The sequence below is a fragment of the Grampus griseus genome (assembly GCF_964374135.1).
Source record: "Grampus griseus genome assembly, chromosome: 15".
In the NCBI taxonomy this organism is placed as follows: domain Eukaryota; kingdom Metazoa; phylum Chordata; class Mammalia; order Artiodactyla; family Delphinidae; genus Grampus; species Grampus griseus.
In genome coordinates this window covers 75,348,333-75,370,720 of record NC_139009.1, presented here as the reverse complement: position 1 = coordinate 75,370,720, position 22,388 = coordinate 75,348,333, and the positions used below count along the sequence as shown (strand labels likewise).

The 22,388-nt window shown below is 37.9% G+C and overlaps 1 protein-coding gene across 1 annotated transcript in view; it reads left to right on the top strand.

Annotated features, from left to right (window-relative positions):
* Positions 1-2,097: 2,097 nt before the first annotated feature.
* Positions 2,098-22,388, top strand: part of CHMP3 (charged multivesicular body protein 3) — an 81,729-nt gene continuing 61,438 nt past the window's right edge. The window contains exon 1 of the mRNA XM_082672250.1: positions 2,098-2,263. Within this exon, the coding sequence (XP_082528376.1) occupies positions 2,219-2,263 (45 nt within the window). The 5' untranslated portion in view covers positions 2,098-2,218. The remainder of the gene's footprint in view (positions 2,264-22,388) is intronic.

The window sequence follows — 22,388 nt, the reverse complement described above, 5'->3', positions numbered from 1 at the left end:
TACGGGCCCAGCCGCTCTGCGGCATGTGGAATCTTCCCAGGCCGGGGCATGAACCCGTGTCCCCTGCATCGGCAGGCGGACTCTCAACCACTGTGCCACCAGGGAAGCCCCTATACTGCTATTTGTTTTTAAAAAGAACTTTATTGAAGTATGTTGACATAAAGTGTACATATTTAAAGTGTCCATTTTTATTGAAGTATAGTTGATTTAGAATGTGTTAGTTTCAGGTGTACAGCAAAGTGATTCAATTTTGTATATATATATATATATATATATAATCTTTTTCAGATTCTTTTCCATTACTGGTTATTACAATATATTGAATACAGTTCCCTGTGCTATACAGTAGGTCCTTGCTTATGTATTTTATATTTAGTAGTTTGTTTCTGTTAATCCCAAACTCCTAATTTATCCCTCCTCCTCCTTTCCCCTTTGGGAACCAAGAGTTTGTTTTCTATGTCTGTGCGTGTTTTTGTTTTGTAAACAATTTCATTTGATCATTTTTTAGAGTCAACATATAAATGATATCATATGTAATTTGTCTTTGTCTGACTTACTTCACTTAGTATGATAATCTCTAGGTCCATCCATGTTGCTACAAATGGCATTATTTCATTCTTTTTAATGGCTGAGTAATATTCCATTGTGTGTATGTGTGTACACTACATCTTCTTTATCCACTCATCTGCTGATGGACATTTAGGTTGCTTCCATGTTAAAGTGTCCAATTTTTAACACTGTAGGTATCCGTGAAACCATGACCAGAAACAAGATAATATCCATCACCCCCCCAAATATTCCTTATGTCCCTTGGCAATCCCTCCTTCCTGCCTCTTTCAAAACCAAGCCCTGTGCCCTAGCAACCACTGATCTACTTTCTGTCACTATAGTTTGCATCTTCTAGAATGTTATAGAAATGAAATCATACAAAATGTACTCTTTTGTTTTTTTCTGGCTTCTTTCACTCAGCATAATTGAGATTCATCCATGTTGTTGCACGTATCAAGTCTGTTCTTTTTTATTATCTACCACAACTGGTTTATCCATTCACCTGTTGATAGACATTTGGATTATTGCCAGTTCTTGGCAATTACAAATAAGGAGGCCTGTACAAGTCTTTGTAAGAACATACTCTTCTCCTCCTCTTGGATAAATAGCTAGCAGTGGAATGGCATGAGATAGATGTACGTTTATCATTTAAAGAACTTGCCAAAGTATTTTCAGAGTGTAGTACCATTTTACATTCCCACCAGAGATGGGAGTATGGGGTTGAGGCACTAAATGGCTCTTCCCATCATGAGAGGAGGTAATGACGGCAGCCATCAGATCACCGTTGTAGGTTCAATCAGAGATTGCCCAGCTAAAATGCGACTAGTCCTTTTTAGTCACAGAGTCCTCTGAGAATTTGATGAAGGTTATGGTGTATGTGGACTGCAGGAATACACACACAGACACACACACACACAGACACACACACACACAGACACACACACACACACACACACACACACACACACACACACACACACACACACACACACACACGGCAGATAGGAATTATTCACGCTGGAAATGGCGAAGGCCCGAACAGAAGCTGTGACACTTGGGATGAAAGAGGAGGGCTGGAGTTTAAAAAAAAAATGAAAGTTACAATTGCTGGGACTTGGTAAGAGGGGCAGGAAAGATAATGTCCAGGTTTTAGTGACTAGGTCACGGTAGTGACAACAGAGGAGAGGAGTAGGTCTGCCGGGAGGAAGAGGTCATTTCTGGCTCGCTGCATGTGAGGTGCCTACGGGACAGAAGGATAAAGATGTTAGGAAAGTGGTTGTAAAAGTATTGTACCTCGTTTGGGTAGAGATACAGACTTCCGGTGCCACAACATACAGGTTTAGGTGAGCAGGCACAGCTGTAATCACCAGGTGTAGTCAATAAACTCGCATCCTTCAGAGGAACCGCCTCTACGCCTCAGAAGAATACCCCTAGGCCCACAAGTCCCCTCCCAGAAAGTGCGCAATCGCCTCAATCTTTCTGACAAAACTCCGCCGACCCAAGTCTGCGCATGAGTTCGGCGCATGCGCACCAAGGCTCCCCGCGGCCGCTCCCTGCTCCTGGCGCTCCGACTCCTCGCCTCTCAGCGGCCCCGCCCAGGCGGCTGCCCGTGACCTGCCTGGGTGCAGGGAACGGAAAGCCGGGAGGGGTGAGGCGAGTTCAGTTCGCCATGGGGCTGTTTGGAAAAACCCCAGAGAAGCCGCCCAAAGAGCTGGTAAGGGCTACGGCGGCGGCACCGGAGTGGGTGGGTTTGCGTGGGGCGTGATAGAGTTCGTAAACGACTGGACAGTCTCCCCCCAGCGGCTGGCCAGGTGCCGCTCGGCCCCCATTTCCGGGGCCTCCCACTCGACTGAGGGGCCGGAGGAAGTCTCTTAGGAAACGGCTGTAGCGAAAGAGAACCCTGGTATTCCACTCCACAAGGGAGCCGAGGGTCGGGTTAAGACTTCCGCGGCCTCGGCTCCGGGCGCGGAGGCAGCAGCGCCGGCCTCGCCTCTGGAACCCCTTCCCCGGCGCGCGTTGGTACGTCCCGCCGGAACCTTTCCCTGGCGCAGGCCCCGCCCCCTCCCTCCCTCCCGAGGACAACTGGCGTACCACCCATGGTTCCGTGGTACCCCGAGGACACCGTCCCCGCCGCAGGACTGTCCGGGCGTTCCCCACCCACTGCGCCGTATTGAGAGGGAGGCTCTGGATCTCATTCCTCTGCCCTCCAACGTTCTGTTGGCACCAGACGCACAATTACAGCAGGGACCCCACTCGGAAGAGTGGTACAGGAGATAACAACTCTGCATCTGGCTTAGACTTCAGAATCTGCCTGTCAACTGCGATCATGTCGGGATACTGTGGAGCGGTTGAGTGCCCTGTGGAGTCCGTGTGCCTAAGTTTGTAATCTGGTTCCGCACACATCAGCTTTGTCATGTAGGCAAAGTTAATTTCTCTGAGCCTTAGTCTTGGGTGTCAAGTAGGAATGATAATAGTATCACTTAAGAGTTATTGAAGATGAAAGGACGTTAAGTTTTAGCTAGTAGTGCTAGTTAGGGTAAATTTGTGTTTTTGTTTTGGGCCGCTCCAGGCTGCTCATGGGATCTCAGTTCCCGACCAGGGATCAAACTCTGGCCTTGGCAGTGCAAGTCCGGAATCCTAACCGCTAGGCTATCAGGGAACTCCCAGGGTAAATTATATATTCTACAACCTTGCTCTCATTGGCAGGCGGATTCTTAACCACTGTGCCACCAGAGAAGTCCAACCTTGCTTTCAAAATGCAGACCAACAATATCAGCATCACCTGGCACCTTGTTAGAAATCTTGAGCCCTACCTGAGACCTATTGAATCATAATTTGAATTCTGACAAGATCTCCAGTGATAAGTATGCACATTAAAGTTTGAGAAGAATTACAGCACCCAGTACAGACTTACACATAATGGGAAACAAACCTAAAATCTTTCATTTAATAAATAGTCTTACATGTTCAGCTCTAGCAGGCCTGTTTTAAAAACCAATGTCATGCGTCATGAGGTTGTCGGCACGTAAAGTATGTGTTGATCGTATTTGTTAATGATGGGTACTAGAACAGTAGGCACTCAATAATTATTAGTTTCCTCAGGCAACTTACGCAGTTTTACTCCCTGGTAAAATAAAAATTGTGGAGCTTAAATGAGGTAAGAGTATGTGACATTACTTTTCAAACTGTATAACATTATGTAGATGCACATTTTGTGGCATGTATATATTCTGAGGTGCTTGTTATTATAGAAGTGTATTTTTGACGTTAGGAAGGATTATTACCTTCAGTGTTTGGTCTTAGATTTGCCATTCATAAAGGGAGAAGATTATGGGAAAACAGTCTCATTACTATTTAATCTGATCTCTAGTATATGTATTACTTGAATAGCACTGAGACTGCTTTTAAATGATAAATGTAATTGCTAAGAGCTCGAAGATTGTATAGTCTTCCAATAGGGTAGCCTACCTGTGAAAGTAAGTTAAAACCTGAAAATCACAGGGTTGATGCACGAGGTTGTTTTTTAAAATATGCCTGCCAGAGGGATATTATAAAGATGAAATAAACAGCCAAAGAATGTATCGTCTAGCAAGTAAGATAAGCATTTCAAGAACAAGTCTGGATTGGGTATCACATATATAGTTACAGGAGTTCAGAGGTTGGAGTGATCACTCCCAGACTTGTGTGATTAGAAATGATTTGGGGGACTTCCCTGGTGGCACAGTGGTTAAGAATCTGCTTGCCAATGCAGGGGACACAGGTTCGAGCCCTGGTCCTGGAAGATCCCACGTGCTGTGGAGCAACTAAGCCTGTGCACCACAACTACTGAGCCTGTGCTTTAGAACTGTGAGCCACAACTACTGAACCCACGTGCCACAACTACTGAAGCCCACGTGCCTAGAGCCTATGTTCTGCAACAAGAGAAGCCACCGCAATGAGAAGCCTGTGCACCACAACAAAGAGTAGCCCCCACTCACCGCAACTAGAGACAGCCCACGCGCAGCAACGAAGACCCAGCACAGCCAAAAATAAATAAAATAAGTAAATTAAAAAGAATAAAAAATAAAAAGGGGCTTCCCTGGTGGCGCAGTGGTTGAGAGTCCGCCTGCCGATGAAGGGGACACGGGTTCGTGCCCCGGTCCGGGAAGATCCCACATGCCACGGAGTGGCTGGGCCTGTGAGCCATGGCTGCTGAGCCTGTGCGTCCGGAGCCTGTGCTCCGCAACAGGAGAGGCCACAACAGTGAGAGGCCTGTGTACCGCAAAAAAAAATAAAATAAAAAAATAAAAAGAATCCGCCTGCCAATGCAGGGGACACGGGTTCAATCCTGGTCCAGGAAGATCCCACATGCCACAGAGCAACTAAGCCCATGCGCCACAACTACTGAGCCTGCACTCTGGAGCCTGCGAGCTACAACTACTGAGCCCACGTGCCACACTACTGAATCCCGCGCGCCTAGAATCCATGTTCCGCAACAAAAGAAGCCACCACAATGAGAAGCCCGTGCACTGCAGTGAAGAGTAGCCCCTGCTTGATGCAACTAGAGAAAACCTGTGCACAGCAACGAAGACCCAACACAACCATAAATAAATAAATAAATAAATAAATAAATGAAAAAAATGTTAGAGTGAAGCTGTACATTTTTTTTAAAAAAGAAATGATTTAGCCCTCCACTATCATATTTTCCACACACCTCCTGCCTGTGAATTGTTTCTTGACTCTCCTTTTTTAAAAAAATATTTATTTGGTTGCACCGGGTCCTGGCTGCAGCACGAGGGATCTTTGTTGTGGCATGCAGGATCTTTAGTAGCAGCATGTGGGATCTTTTTTAGTTGCAGCACATGGGATCTTAGTTGCAGCATGCATGTGGGAACTAGTTCCCTGACCAAGGATCAAACCCAGGCCCCCTGCATTGGGAGCATGGAGTCTTAGCCACTGGACCACCTGGGAAGTCCAGGTTCTTGACTCTTTAGTAGGAATTTTAGTGCTAGATTATTTACTTTAACTGGTACTGGAGGTACCCTGCCCAAGATTTTCTTCAATTTCCTCTTCACGGTACTCCAAGCTATCCTTTGAGTTCTAATTATACCTTGTTCTAATTTGTCAGAAGAGTGTATCTGTTTGCTTTACATTCAGCTTCTACCAAGCTCTTTATACCTTGTGATTTATGAGGAAATTGTTTTGTCACCTGCCACAATTATTTAGCATTGAATTTGTAATTCCAGAAAGTGCCAATAAAGCAGGAAGGAGAAGTACTTTTTTCTCCATAGAGCTGTGGAAGCACAGGTAAAGTATTGAGAACCAGTATATGAATAAGAAGACAAATAATGTCTGACATTTTAGTTTTAGTTTGGCATTTTTTTGAGAGGGAGAAGGAGAAAACTTAAAAATTCAACTTTATAAAAGAAGCTAAATAATGGAAACTTAAAAAACAAACCAAAATCCAAGATAGTGTTGGCAGAGAGAGAAGAGTTAGAGGAAAAAGAGAACCAACTAAATGCTGTAGAGTCAGCTGGGCAACTCTTGAATTAGGATTGATTTATAGTATGCCTTACACTGGGGACTGGAAGATGAGGTCCCAGCACAGAATAAGCAGGGGCCAGGTGCAGCCATGCCACGCCACACCATCATCATTGTCATTTAGGCCATGGAGACAAGTCAGGTCAGGCAAGTCAGGTCACGTCACATATACATATTTATGTTATGCGTGATGACCCCAGAGCTTTGGTAAAGTATCCAGCACAGAGTAGGTGCTAAATAAATATTGAGTGATGAATGAGTATCAGAATAAGATTAAGTAAGGTTTCAAGTCAAGTAGTTTTAAGATGAGCAGTGTTTCAAGGGATATTCCAGGGAAACATTAGCTGTATAAGGGGCTTTACAGACTAAAGTCTTTGCCCCCAGCTATCTCAGATACTTTGATGGAGACATCTTAGTGGCGAAACTTGTTCTATCTTAAAGTGTCCAATTTAAGACTGGATTGGGCCTGCTGAGGATGAGCCTTGTAATCCATTTAGAAACTGAGACTGTCTTAGGATGGGAATCAAGAGGACTTGAGATTATGCTTGAAAGAGATTCTTTTCTTGGACCCGAGGTTCCGCTGGAAAATTGTGCTGTCCTCACTTAGGGACTTTGCTAATTTAGCCTTTGGGTAGAACATGTCACCTTTTATGGCATCAGAATTCTGAAATCATGTAACTAACTTATATCCATAGACTGAGTCATGACGCATGGTTGTGGGTTGCTATCCGAAGGGGGAAGAAAATGAGAAAGGGAGATGGAGGAAAAGAGAAGGCTTCATTCACTTAGTTAATACAACAAACGTTTATTGAGATATTTTAGTGTATATTGGGTTGACATTAGGTTTGCAAAAATAAGACACTGGAGAACAACTTCAAAGGATACCAAGTTTTGGGGGAGGCTGACATGTGAACAAATGCTTATATTTTAGGGTAAATAAGAGCAATAATATAAGTATGTACAAGATCTATGATGTCACAGTGTGTGGGGGGAGTAACTTACTGTTCAGAGTAGGGAAGAGGACCTGGTCAGGGAGGTTATCTGGGTCTTGTCACAAGAGGCATTAGCCAGGTGGATGGATTGGTATAGAACTGGGAAAGAAGAGGCATTCCAAACAAAATAAACTGCAGATGCAAGGTATAGAAGTGTGGAATGTAGGTTGGAGGAACCCGAAAAAAGTTTAGAATGGTTGAAGGATGAAATAAGGTTATATCTGAGTGGGATGCAATGGTAAGATGTTAAATTGGAGAGGTAGGTAGAGGGCAGATTAATGAAGGCCTATGTATCATGCCTACTAAGGATGGGGAGCATTCAGAATAGTGGTTTGGAGCAAGAATTGGAGGGAAGAGACTTCGGTATGGAGCAATTAAGTGGCCCAGATGAGAGATGATGCTGGTCTTAACTGAGAGCAAAAACGGGGATAGAAAGGATAGGAGGAGTTTTAGAAATATTTAGGATATATAGTCAGAATTTGCTTATCTGCTGGATGTGGGATGAAAGTGCAAAGATGATTCTTAGGTTTCTGTTTAACCTCACTGCCATCAAATCCATCATCCCACTCAGTGTTGGTATCATGAACTGAAATTGAGAGAATTCTGGAAAAGAGCAGATTTTTGACAGGATGGTGATGGAGAGGAAGGAACCGCAGAGCGTGGTTTTAGACAGGATTCAGGGGATCCGGGAAGACATTAGTAAAGTGTTATCCAGGAAGAATACTTTCTTTTTTACTTCCTGTCCTCAGCAAAATTGTAAGCTTCTTAAGAGCAAGGATCGTGTTTTTCTTATCATCTACTTTTCAGCATAGTGTTGAACTCCCTTAATAAGAGTAAGGTGTCTATCAAATATTTGTTTCATGAAGTAGAGATGGTGAGAGAAAATGCTTACACATTTGAAGATACCCTAATTGACCATCTTCTCTATATCCATCTGACAGTGATCAGAGTAGGCAATTTTTGACCTAAGTTCACTTATATTTGTTGTTTTTGGCTAATTTCTAGTTTTATATATGTTTTAAATCTTGAAGGATACACAAAGTCCTTTATACAGACATCACCTTCAGGGAGAGGAGCTAGGTAGCTGAGGGTCAAAAGTGGAAGAGGAATTTACTTTTAACTAGATATCTGTTTTAGTCCATTTGGACTGTTATAACAAAATGCCACAGACTGGGTAGCTTATACACAGTAGAAATTTATTTCTCACAGTACTGGAGGCTGAGAAGTCCAAGATCAAGGAACCCTCGGATTCAGTGTCTGATGACGACCTGATTCCTAGTTCATAGGTGACCATTTTTTCACTGTGCCCTCACATGGGCAGAAAGGGGGATCAAGCTTTCTGGAGTCTCTATTATAAGGCACTAAACTCATTTCATGAGGGCTCTGCCATCATGACCTAATCATTTCCCAAAGGCCCCACCTCCAGATACCATCACATTGAGGACTGTTTCAACATTGCAACTGGGAGGATACAAACATTCTGTCTACAGCAGTGTGATTTGTATATCCCACCCTGATACGTGGAATCAACAATTTCTCCAAGGAGTACAAATTTCTTTTAGTGGGAATGGTATTTAGAAACCAAAATTTAGGTGCTTGTGGTGCTTATTACTACTGGAGTGTTCTTGCTTCTAGGCCTTTTAATTAGAAGAAAGAAGTATATTCTTTAAAAAGTTATGAAGGTGATTAGAGACTAGGTTTTTTGAGCCAACCCTCCTGCTGAAAATAACTAGAAGAGCTAGATTAAAAGTATAACCATTTGAAATTACTGAAAACTACCAAGGTAGTGAAGAATTGCAAAATCAAGATCTGAGAGAAGTGGGAAGCTCAATTACATGAGCCCAGTCATTTGGGACCAGTTTTTCCCCCTAAAGAGATCCTCTAATTCCTCATGCAGTATTGAGAAACTGAGAATTTGAGGAGAGATTTTGACATCCTGTGGTTAGGGGGTTCAAAAATTGGAGTTCAGGGCACACAAAGGATGAGGGACTCATTTAAGTCCCCAAGGATTTTGGTTAGAACTCTGAAAGGATACACCTTAGTGGTAACTGTGAACTGGAAATAAACCGGCCTTTACAAAGACTGATGTCCAGTGTCAAATCGTCCCTATCCCTGATTGGATTTATTAAGCTTAATTAATAACCAGTTGTCAGTGTTCTTAGGCTAGATGTTTGCCTGAAGCAAATTAGGTCTTCTCTGGGAGAAGATAACATCATGCAGAGACACGTTCATCCTGTGGGTTTTCACATACAAAGTTCAGAATTCAAAAAAAAAAGACATTGATTCATAGGAAATCTTTATGTATCCTGGATACAGGTCTTTATATATTCTGGATACCAAGGCTTTATAAATGCTTTTGTTCCCATTTATGTGGTTACAAATAGCTTCTCCAATTTTCTGAACTTTTTCCTTCCTTTAAATGGTATCTTATGATGAGTAAAAATTCTTAATTGCAGTATAGATAAGAATATCACTCTGTTCCTTTATGCTTATTGATTTTTGTGTCTTTTAAAAGAAATCCTTTCCTAAAAAAAAAAAAGAAGAAATCCTTTCCTAATCTGAAATCATAAAGGTATTCTCCTATACTGTCTTCTTAAAGTAACATAGTTTTGCATTCTGTATTTAAGTCTTCAATCCACTTAATTAATTTCAATGAAGGATGAGAACAGGAATTCAATCATCTTGTTTTCCATTTGGCTTACCATTTGTTTCCACACTGTTTATAGAAAACACACTTTTATTTGTTTTAGTTTCCTGTGCCTAGTTGGCTTGACATGTAGTAGACTCTATGAATGAATTTGAATAAAGTATATATCTTGATAGTGTGAAATTCTCTGTAGAGTTCTTATGGTTTTCACAGCATACTGTCTGATTTACAATTTGATTTTTCTTTATACTGTACTCCTTGCTTATGTTCTGCTTAACTTATCAATTATAAATGCTTTTTGTTTATTACTAAAACTCTATTGGTACTAAATAAAGGTTTGTTAATTTTCCATTTTATCAGTTTTCATTTTCTTGTTTATTGTAGTGATCTTTCCAGTTGTGAGACTTGTTTGAGACAGTTTCTTGAGCTCTTTGTACTGGACTGTATTTTACCCTAACAGAACATTAGATTCACCTGAAGAAATTTTAAGTACTACCTATCATTTGGGCTCTATTATAGCCCAGTTAAATTGGTATTGTTTAAATGTCCCAGGTAACTTCTGTGTGGAGTGAGGTTGAGAACTACTGATCTGGGTCATGGCTGGATAATTTTGGTTATTCCCATTTCTTTTAGGAATTTTTTCTTTCACAAAATCCCTTTCGATTTTGTAAGTTAAAGAAAAAATTTTGACCAGTTTTATGAACCTTTTTCTCTTTGACATTTAAAAACATAGATTTTTGGTGTTTCTGATGACTGAAATTTTATGCCTCTTCTTCACAACACATATTTTATGCAGTTAAATTCAACAGATAATTATTGAGCATTTGCTTTGTGCCAGGGGCAGAAGGGGTTAGTGAATAAGAAAAGGTCTTTGACCTGCTGGAGCCATACAGTCTATAATGTGTAAACACATTAATATCAGTATATTAGTTATATATAATTATGTTAGTTTAGTATAATTAATGTAATGTTTACAAAAGAGAGGAGGTATAGGGTTCTGCCTAATTATACTGCAAGTGGGTTTAACTTATCCCAGGGGTCACAGAAGGCCTCCCAAAGTAACATTTAAGCTGAGACATGAAGACCAAGTTCAGAAAATATGTTCTTTATTCTTCTGACTATTAATAACATTTGGGGAAAGCAAGATTTTCTGGTGGTCATGTGAAACTGTTCTATCGGCTAGTTGCCACCTTTTATGTAGTTATTAAATTGCTCCAATTCATGCCTCCGGGTTCTAATCATAGATATAGTTCACCAAGTATAAACAAAGTAGAATTTAGCATTTTGGACGTTAATAGAATGGAGATTGAGCTTAATCAGCATTATTGGGAAGATTTGAATTTAGGGCATTTAAAAACTAGTTTCGTTCAATTGTGAGAAAAAATATCTATTTGTTATATCATCCGTTGGGCATATTTGTGTGGGTCTAATTATTCTGGTCTGTTGATCTATGTGTCTATTCTTTGGCCAACTACTCTGTCTTGAATACTGTAGCTTTATATTAAGTCTTCAAGTTGGGTAATGGGGAATCCTCCAGCATTGTTTTTCTTCACGGTTGTCTTGGTTACTCCAGGGCATTTTTGCCTTTCCATATAAACTTTAAAATCAGTTTGTTGATATCTACAGAATAGATTCTGGTGATTTTGATTGGGATTGCATTGAATCTACAGATGAAGTTGGGAAGAACTGATATATTAGTGTTTAGTCTTCCAATCCATGAACATGGAATATCTCTCCATTTATTTATATGTCTGTGATTTCTTTCATTAACGTTTTGTAGTTTTCTACATGTACATCCTTTACGTATTGTTAGATTTTTACCCAAGTGTTTTATTGTTTTGTTTGGTGCTATGGTAAATGTTTTTAAAATTTCGGATTCCAATTGTTTATTACTGATATACTGGAAAGCAGTTAACTTTTGTGTATTAATCTTCTGTCCTATGACCTTGCTATATTTGCTTGTTAATTCTTGGAGTTCTTGGAGATTTTTTATATCCATTCCAAAGAATCAACAACAAATATATATAAATATAAATATAAGTAAATAAATAAATAAATATATATATATATATACACACACACATCAGTTTAATTGTTTTGTCCCAAATTTGTGTACCTTTTCTTTTCTTATTGTATTAGCTAGGACTTCATTACACTGTTGAATAGGAGTAGAGAGAGATGATATCCTTGCCTTTTTCCTTATCTTAGGGGGAAAGCTTCTAATTTCTTGCCATTAATTATGATGTTAGCTATAGTTTGGGGTGAGGGTGGGGTTGCAGTTTTTTTTTTAATTAAATTGAGGAATTTTCCTTTTATTCAGGTTTGTGGAAAGTTTTTATTGTGAGTATAGGAGAATGGTTTTCCTGTGTCAATTCCTACGATTTTTCTTATTTAACCTATTGATGTGTGGTGGATTACAGTGACTGATTTTTGAATGTTGAACCAGCTTTGCATACCTGGAATAAATCACACTTGGTTGTGGTTTATAATTCTTTTTATGTAATTTTACACTCAATTTGCTAACGTTTTGTTGAGGATTTTTGCATTCATGAGAGATACTGGTCTGTAGTTTTCCTTTCTTGTAATGTCTTTATCTGGTTTTGACATTAGGACAAGGCTGGCCTCATAGAATGAGTTAAGAAATATTCACTCTTATATTTCCTTGAAGATTTTGTAGAGAATTGTTATCATTACTTCCTTAAATCTTTGGTAGAATTCACCAGTGAAACCATCTGGGCCTGATACTTTCTCTGTTGGGAAGTTATTAACTACCGATTCAATTGCTTTAATAATAATAGGCCTATTCAGATAATCTACTTCTCCTTGTGTGAGTTTTAGTAGGCTTTCAAGTAATCGGTCCCTTTCATCTAGTTTACCAAGTTTGTGAGCATAGAATTGTTCATAATATTCCTTTATTGTCTTTTTATTCTCCATGGAATCAGTACTGATGACCCCGTTTGCATTTCTGATATTGGTAAACTTGTCTTCTCTCTTTTTTTCTCTGTTCGCCTGGCTAAAGGCTTATCTATTTTATTGATCTGTTTAAAGAGCCAGATTTTGGTTTCATTGATTTTCTATTATTGTACTTTCCTCTTTTCAATTTCATTGATTGTGTAATTTTTATTGTTTTTTTTCTTCTGCTTGCTTGATGCTTAAATTGCTCTTCTTTCTTTAGTTTCCTAAGGTGGAATCTTAGATTATTGATGTCTAGCTCTCTCTTGATATATGCATTTAATGCTATAAATTAACTTCCCAATGCTTTTGCTGCACCCTACACATTTTCATAAGTTGTATTTATTCCCACTTTAATTTAATTCAAAATAATTTTAAATTTATCTTGAGACTTTTTCTTTGACCCATGTGTTACTTAGATGTGTGTTGTTTAATCTCCAAAATTTAGGGATTTTCCAGCTATTTTTCTGTTACTGATTTCTAGCTTCATTCCATTGTGGTCTCAGAACACACTTTGTATGATTTCTATTTTTTTTAAAATTTGTTAGAGTGTGTGTGTTATGGCCCAGAAAGTGGTCTGTCTTGAGGAGTATTTCCATGTGAGCTTGAGAAGTCTATGTGTTCTGTTGTTGGACAGAGTATTCTATAAATATTAATTAGACCAAGTTGACTGATAGTTCCGTTCAGGTCAGCTATATCCTTACTGATTTCCTCTCTGTTCCATTTGTTGATTATCTCAAGGGAGGTTTTGAATTCTTCAGCTATAACATGGATTTGTCCATTTCCCCTTTCAGATCTATCAATTTTTGCCTCATATATTTTGATGCCCTGTTTTTAGGTGCATGCACACTAAGGATTGTTTTGTTTTCTTATTGAATCCTTACTTAATGCCTCTGTTGCCCTGATAAGTTTTTTTGTTCTGAAGTCTGCTTTGTCTTAATACAGCTACCCTCCTTTTTTTCCTTCCTTTCTTTCTCCCACACTCCCTCTCTTTCTTTTTTCTTTCTTTACTTCTTTATTTTCATTGATGTGAAATTTACATAACATAAAATGAACCATTTTACCCTGAACAATTCAGTGGCATTTGGTACATTCATAACATGCAACCACCACCTCTATCTAGTTCCAAAACATTTTCATCACTCTAAAGTAAAACCCTGTACTCTCTAAGCAGTTGCCGCCCATTCTAATCTCCCTCCAGCATCTGGTGACTACCAATCTGTTTTCTATTCTAATTTCTTATAAGTGGACTCATACAATATATGGGCCTTTTATGTCTGGCTTCTTTCATTTACTACAGTGTTTTCAAGGTTCATCCATGATGTAGCTAGTACTTACTTCCTTTTTATGGCTGAATGATATTTCATTGCATGCATATCTCACAACTCATGCATTCATCCAGTGATAGACATTTGAGTTGTTTCAACCTTTTGACTGTTGTGAATAGTGCTGTTTTGAAATTCTCATATGAATATTTTTTGAGTACCTATTTTCAATTCTTTTGGGTATATACCTAGGAGTAGAATTTATTTACCTTTTTGAGGAACTCTATAACTGTTTTTCACAGTGGCTTCACCATTTTACCTTCCCACCAGCAATGTACAAGTGTTCCTATTTCTCTCCTTGCTAACACTTATATTTTTGATTATAGCCAATTCTGTTATTATAGTCAATATGCTTTATGTGAAGTGGTATCTTGTGGGTTTTATTTACATTCCCTTAATGACAAATGAGGTTGAATATCTTTTCATGTGCCTTTTGGCCATTGGTATATCTCCTTCAGAGAAATGTCTGTTTATGCCCTTTGCCTGTTTTTTAATTGGGTTGTCTTTTTGTTATTGAGTTGTACGTATTCTTTATATATTTTTTAGAAGACCCTTATCAGGTATATAATTTGCAAATATTTTCTCTCATTATATAGGTGATCTTATTATTTTTCTGATAATATTCTTTGATGTACAGTTTTTAATTTTGATGAAGTTCAATATATGTATTTTCTTTCTTTTTTTTTTTTTTGCTCATGCTTTTGGGATGTTTCTAATACAAATCCAAAGTTATGATGATTTATCCCATATAAAACTCAGTATTTTCTTCTGAGTTTTATAGTTTTAGCTCCTATATCTAGGTCTTTGACTAACGTAGAGTTAATTTCTATATGCTGTGTGAGATAGGAGAGAGCTTGGTTTTGATTAGTGTTTGCATGGTATATTTCTCCTTCCTTTTACTTTTAATGTTAGTCTTTATATTTACTTTTAACCTTAGTCTTGTAGGCGATGTATAGTTGACTCTTTCTTACTTTCTCTCTCTCTCTCTCGCTTTCTTGCTTTACCCTGTCTGGTTTTCACTGAACCTTTCATATGATTCATTTAATCTATTAGTGTATCAATTATGTGTTTGTAAAAAGTTTTTAGTGATTGGCCCAGATTTTGAAATATACATTTGTAATTAAGTTAACTTCAAATGCCATTATACTGTTTCACATGTAATGCAGATACCTTTAAACAATGTATTCTGTCCATTATGATATTGCTCTCATTCATTTCAGTTATCCATATTCTATCTTCACCCAATATACTGTCACTATTATTACTTTAAGAATAGGAAATTCCCTCGTGGTCCAGTGGTTAGGACTCAGCGCTTTCACTTCTGGGGCATGGGTTCAATCCCTGGTTGGGGAACTAATAGCCCACAAGCCATGCCACACAGCCAAAAAAAAAAAAAGTTAAGAATAAGAAAAAAGATTTTATCTTCATTTATTCTTTCCCTAATATTCTTACTTTATATATGTCCCAGTTTCTGACCTGTATAATTTTGCTTCTCCCTGAAGAACTTTTAAAAAACATTTCTGGTAATCTAGATCTGCTGTGATGAATTCCTTCAATTTTTGTTTGTCTGATAAAGTCTTTACTTCTCTTTTGAAAGATAATTTTGCTGGATGTAGAATTCTAGGTTGGTGATTTTTTCTCCAGCACTTTATCTCACTCCACTCTCTTCTTGCTTCCATAGTTTATAACAAGGAGTCTTTTGTAATTCTTATCTTTGTTCCCCTGTAGGTGAGGTATGTTTTTTCTCTGTCTTTCAAAATTTTCTCTTTGCTCTCGTGTTCCCCATTTTGAAATGAGATAACTAGTTGTCATTTTTTGGATTCTTATCCTACTTTGTCTTCTCTTTGCTTCCTTTATCCATGGTTTGGGGTCTGTCATTAATTTTGGAAAGTTCTCAGCCATTATTATTTCCTATTTTTTCTGTACTGTTTTCTCTTTTTTTTCTCCTTCTGGTATTCAATTATGTGTATGTTACATCTTTTGAAATTGTCCACTGTTCTTAGATGTCCTCTTCTGTTTGTTTTCATTCTTTTTCCGATTGCATTTCAGTTTTGCAAGTTTCTATTCACTGGTTCAGATTCACTGATCTATTCCTTGGCTATGTCTTATGTACTGATGAACTCGTCAAATGCAGTCTTCATTTCTGTTATAATATTAACGTGTTTTATATTTCTAGCATTTCTTTTTGATCCTTAATGGTTCCATCTTTGTGCTTACATTACCTGTCTCTTCTTGGGTAATGTTTACTTTTCCCGCAAGAGCCAGAAAATGTCAATATCTATGTCATATGTAAGTCTGGTTCTGATGCTTACTTTGTCTCTTCAGACTGTGCTTTTTCTTGTCTTTTAGAATGCTTTGTAATTTTTTGTTGAAAACTGGACATGATGTGTGGGGTAATAGGAAATGAGGTAAATAGGTCTTCAATATGAGGTTTTAAGGTCATCAGGCCAGGGGTTTGGCTATGTTAATGTTTGCTGTGGCTGTAGGCGCCAGAGGCTTAAAGTTCCTCTACTGTCCTTGTTTTTATTTCTCTTGTTATCTTGGGCATCCACAAAAACTCCTCTTTAGATAGGGCATGCATCTTGCATCTCTTTTATCTCTAATGCATTGTTATACTGGAACCCTATTGGTGTGGTAGTAAGGTGTGGGGGACTGGAAGCGTTCTATCATCTTATTAAAACTCAGTGTTTTAGTGACCTGTGTCCCTGGACATGGTGTTCACAAGTGTTTCTTACCTTCCTGCCCACTCCCAGTGACATAGGAAGACTAGGAGAAAGCAGATAATGTCAGATAAACGCCCGTCTCCAGGGTGAGATAAGGCTCTAGTAAGGTTTGTTTTACTGGAGAATAGGCCTTTTTTAGGAAGAACAACACTGTGTGAATATTTCAGAATGGTTACTTTTCTTTTCTTCCTGCCAGAGAAACAGGGGTATCTTTCTTGCTTTTTCACCATGAGAAACTTCTGTGGTTCTTGGAGGTAAAGCCCATGAAAGTTTTGGGGGCCCTAGGAGTTACATTCTCATGGTAGTCCACACTCATCTACCAGCAATTAGTCGAAATTACCATTTAAATGTTCCTTCCAGTGGTCCAGGTAAGCATTATCTCAACTGTCACTCTCTGTATTCACCTCTCTCTCCACATGGCAGGATGGCAGTTTGCCCTATAACCTTGGTTTTCTGTTGAATCAAAGAAAAGTTGTTGTTTTTTTCCCGTGTTTTATAGATGGGAGTGATGACTTACAATCTCTATATATCAGAGCTGAATCTGGAAGTTGTCTTCACTTTGAATGATATTTTCACCAATATAGAATTTTGGATTGAGAGGATTTTTAAAATTCTCTCAGCACTTTAAAGATGTCTCTCCGTTATCTCCTGATCATAGTTTCTTTTGAGAAGTCTGATGTACTTCTTATCTTCGTTCCTTTGTCATTAATGCATACTTTTTTCCTCTCTAGCTGGGTTTAAGATTTTATCTCTGATTTTCAGCATCTTGAATATAATGTGTTTAGGTGTGTTGTGTGGTGTTACATTGTATTTTTTGTTTGTTTTGTTTTGTTTTTTGATATTTACCTTATTTGGGATTCTCAGCTTCCTGCATCTGTGGTTTGATATTTTTCATTACTTTTGGAAAATTTTCAGCCATTGTTTCTTCAAATACTTACGCTCTCTTCTCTCATTTCCTGCTGGGATACCAATTACACATGTGTTAGACCATTTGTTATTATCTCATAGCTCTTGGATACTTTGCTTTATTTTATTCTTTTTTTTAGTTTGGGTAACTTCTATTGACTTTTCTTCAAGTTTGTTGATTCTTTCTTCAGCTGTGTCAAGTTTTGTGAGCCGATGAAGGCGTTCTTTGTGTACGTTTCAGCATTTTTATGCCATTTCCATTTGAAGAACCTGAAAGTTGATGTGAACTCCCATTGTACTTGTGGCTCCTGAGGTTCTTTGCTGTCCACTAACCCACAATTGGACTTTATCAATTTATTTAGAAAATTAACTGAATTTTCTTCACTTGCTTTTAAGGTGCCTGCCATCCAGGCTATGCCACAGATGATTCAGTGCTGGTGTTCCCTCTTTTCTTAGAAGTGCCTTTCTTTAGATTTCATGCTGCACTGTTGCCTTGTGACCTGAGCTTTTCAACAGGTTCAGGAAAAGTTATTTTGTAGTTCATTCAGCTTTGTCTTACCGTCTTGAGGGTCTTCTCAGCTTTCTATATCTAGGCAGAGATGGAACTCTCCAAATCTTTTTGAAATTATCCCCCCTTAGATTAAACCTTTCTTTAATGTCTTTGTTTGAATCTTTATTTTCTCACTAAGTGCGTATTATATTCTTCTCTGTGTTGTATCGTTTGCACATTTCTCTTTCTTGCTCTCATTTTCCTGAGCTGCTACCCCATATATGATATACAGTGATCCTTCACAATGAAGTGTATTACCTGTAACATTGAAGTCTTTTTACAGAGATGAAAATACATTTTGCACTAAATCAGAAAACTTGTTATTCTGGTTTAGAAATAAAAGTAGGTAAATTAATTACTATTTTCCCCTATAATGAAGACAGGTTGACTTTAGTCTTCAATTATCATCATTTGTCATACATTTTACTTTTTAAAACTTTTTAATTTTAGAAACTGCTGGTTGTCACTTACGAAAGTGAAGCAAAATTAGGGTTCACATTGAACTATTTTAAAGTTTTGGGTAGTTGTCTAACAGAGAAGACTGTGTGGCATCTAAAGCAATTTTTTAAAAATAGCCTTAATGAATATTCTAATATTACAAGGTAGAATTTTAAAGTATTTATTCCAAACAGGGATGATTTAAAGCAGCTTCTGAACCTGGACTTTTTTCATAATTCTTTTTTATGTTATTTTTTTTAAGAAGTATTTCTTGAAATAGGTTATATTTGCACATATTATAAAATTCAAAAGGCAGCAAAGTGTATCCTAAATTACAGGAAAAAGTAAATCTCCCTTTCACTCCTGTTCACAAATTAATTCAGTTTCTATCTTTCAAGACAGCCTAATTTCCTGTGGATTTTTCTGTCGATATTCCATAATATATGAATGTATGGACATATTTATATATCTCTCTCCCTTTTTTTCACCTCCCTCTCTTCCTCCCCTTTCCTGCTCCTTCCTTCTCTCCTTTAGCCTCTCCCTCTCTTTCCTCTTTCTCTCCCTTTAACATATGTAATGTTATACTGTACACATTCTTTACTTTGCTATTTTCATTTATATTTTGAGAATTAATTCCATGGGTAATCCTCAGTGAATTGCCTTTCTCTCTTTAATTAGAATATACTGTTCACTTATGGAAATTCTGTTTGTGTTTAACTAGTCTCCTGTTGATATACATTTAGGTAACTTCTAGACTTTCACTACTGCAAACAATGCAGCAGTGTGTTTTTACAAAAGTCATTTCACTGTTGCCATTTATTGTCTTAAATTGAATGTTCACCCCTCAATGAACATGAGCAGTTATATAATGTAACGATAAATTTTGAAACAACCATTTTTAAATGACTTTGCTTTCAGTCTTCTAGATTCGTTTAAACAATGGACAGCCTTAAATTAAAAGGCAAATTGTTAAGTAACTGTAATGGTAAACAGATGTAATAAAATAGTTTCTTAATCTCTTTGAATTAGAATTTTTCAATACTAGACATGTAAAACAATACGGAAGACACTGGATGCTGAAGTTGGTATAACATCGTAACAACTAATTTAGAGTTTTATCTTTCATCGGGACAGAGTATTCTCATTTATTTGCTTTATATTAGTAAAAGTTTTGAACCTGAACCTACGTGATAAATGTACATTATCATAATCTTTTTTGTATCTGTGGAGTTCCATGTTACATTTATTTGAAGGATTCTGCTACTAAAAACAAGCTTAAAAACCACTGCAGTTGTTCATTCTGCCGAATCTTCCGGTTTAAATTTGCATTGTGAAATTTATACTAGGCATTGTTCCTGGAATTCCAGTAACTGCTGGAAAAAAAAATTAAACGGATTTAGTGTATCATATACAGGATTAGAAGTAGTTCACTGCCTTATATGATTATTTATGTGTAATAGATGATAAATATTTTTTCTATAAACCTGAAATGAAATAGTTTTATTAAAGGTGCTAGTTCAAACAAAAATTATTTAATCAGGGACTTCCCTGGTAGCTCAGGGGTTAAGAATCCACCTGCCAATGCAGGGGACATGGGTTTGAGCCTTGGTCCTGGAAGATTCCACATGCCGCGGAGCAACTAAGCCCGTGTACCACAACTACTGAGCCTGTGCTCTAGAGCCCACATGCCACAACTACTGAAGCCCGCACACCTAGAGCCCATGCTCCGCAACAAGAGAAGCTACCACAATGCGAAACCTGCGCACTGCAACGAAGAGTAGCCTCTGCTCACCTCAACTAGAGAAAGCCTGTGCGCAGCAGCGAAGACTGAGTGCAGCCAAAGATAAATAAATAAATTAATTAAAAAATTATTTAATCAAACCTGGTCTTGTACCCCCATCCCTTAGTCTGTATTGAAGGACACTCTTTTGCCTAGGTCTCTTAGTGGCTTTTGTTCTTACACAGAGTAAAATGCCATAGCCCCTCCCCCTATCTGGATAGTGGATAGTCACATGGTTCCCTTGCAGGTGTCTTCAGGTCTCTGCTCAAAAGTCACCTCAGCCATTGAACTTTCTTTCATCTTCACGTATAAAGTAATCCTTTCCCAACTCCCCTTGTCCTACTTCCTTGCTTTATTTTTCTCCCTAGCACTAATTTTCTGACCTAGTATACATTTATATGTTTATTTGCTTATTGTCTGTCCTCATTAGAATGTAGGTTCATAAGTCTTTATATCGTCTCCTGCTGTATCGCTAGCACATTGAGTGGTGCCTAGCACATTGAACAGGTTGTAGTGGGTGCTCAGTAAACATTTGACTGTTTGAACGTTGAATTTTCTTTCCTGCTCTTTCTGAAAGTTCTGGTTAGATTATAACAGTGTCTTCATATTTCTGGATGTATCACCTACAGTAATTTTGAGTACCTGTGTTCCCCTTGGACATTTGTAAATCAGTATTTTATATTTTTATCATGAGTTTTAACAGTTGCAAATGGTATGATTTTTTGTATATAGTAAATGTTGTTGTGTTTGAATAGAATTGTTAGAACACTTCTGAAAGTATCACAGTGATTCGATACCTATCAATGTTCATTTAAAACATACATGCACAAGTTCTTATTTATAGTCAGACAGTTTTCATTAATTTTTTCTCTTTGAATGAGAATCTCTATTTTTTCTATTCCACTTTCTCCTATAGATTTCTCCTAATGTAATACTTTTATGCTTGAAATAATTATACTTGGAACAAAAATATGTAAATACTTTTTATGATAAAAACACTCAGCGAACTAGGAATAGAAGGGAGCTTCCCTAACATGATAAAGGGCATTTATGAAAATCGACACCCAACCTTATACTTCATTATACATTATAAATTGTGAAAGACTGAAAGCTTTTTCTCTAAGATCAGGAACAAGACAAAGACACCAGATGTTTTGCTACTAATCAACATTGCATTAGAAGTCCTAGTCAGAGCAGTTGAGCAAGAGAAAGGAATAAAAAGCACCCACACTGATAAGAAGTAAACCTATTAATTTGCAGATAACATGATTCCACAGATAGAATATGCTAAAGATTCCTCGTGTACCAGAAAATTAGTTATAAGTGAATTCAACAGAGTTGCAGGTTTCAAGGTAAATATTTTAAAAATCAGTTGTGTTTTTTATACTAGCAATGAAAAATCTAAAAGGGAAATTTTAAAATTTCATTTACAGTAGCATCCAAAATGATAAAATACTGAGGGATAAATTTAACCAAAGAAACAGTACATTTGTACACTGAAAACTACAAAAAATTACAGGAAGGAATTCCAAGTTTATGGATTGCAAGACTTAATGTTGTTAAGATGGCCGTACCACCAAAGTGATCTGCAGATTCAGTGCAGTGCCTGTCAAAACTCCAAATGCCTTTCTTGCAGAAATGGAAAAGTTGAGCCACAGATTCACATGGAATACAACAGGTTCCAAATAGCCAAAACCATACTGAGAAAGAAAAACAAATTTGGAGGACCCACAGTTCAAGATTCCAAAACTTACCGTAAAGCTATAGTAACTAAAACTGTGGTATTAGCATAAGGATAGATGTATAGATCAGTCAATGGAATAGGATTGAGATCCCAGAAGTAAACCCATACATCTGTGGCCAGTTGATTTTCTGTAAGGGTGCCAAGATCATTCAGTGAGAGAAAGATAGTCTCTTCAACAAGGTCTGTGACAAGTGGATATCCACATGTTAAGAAACGAAGCTGGGCCCCTGCCTCACTCCATATACAGAAATTAACTTGGATC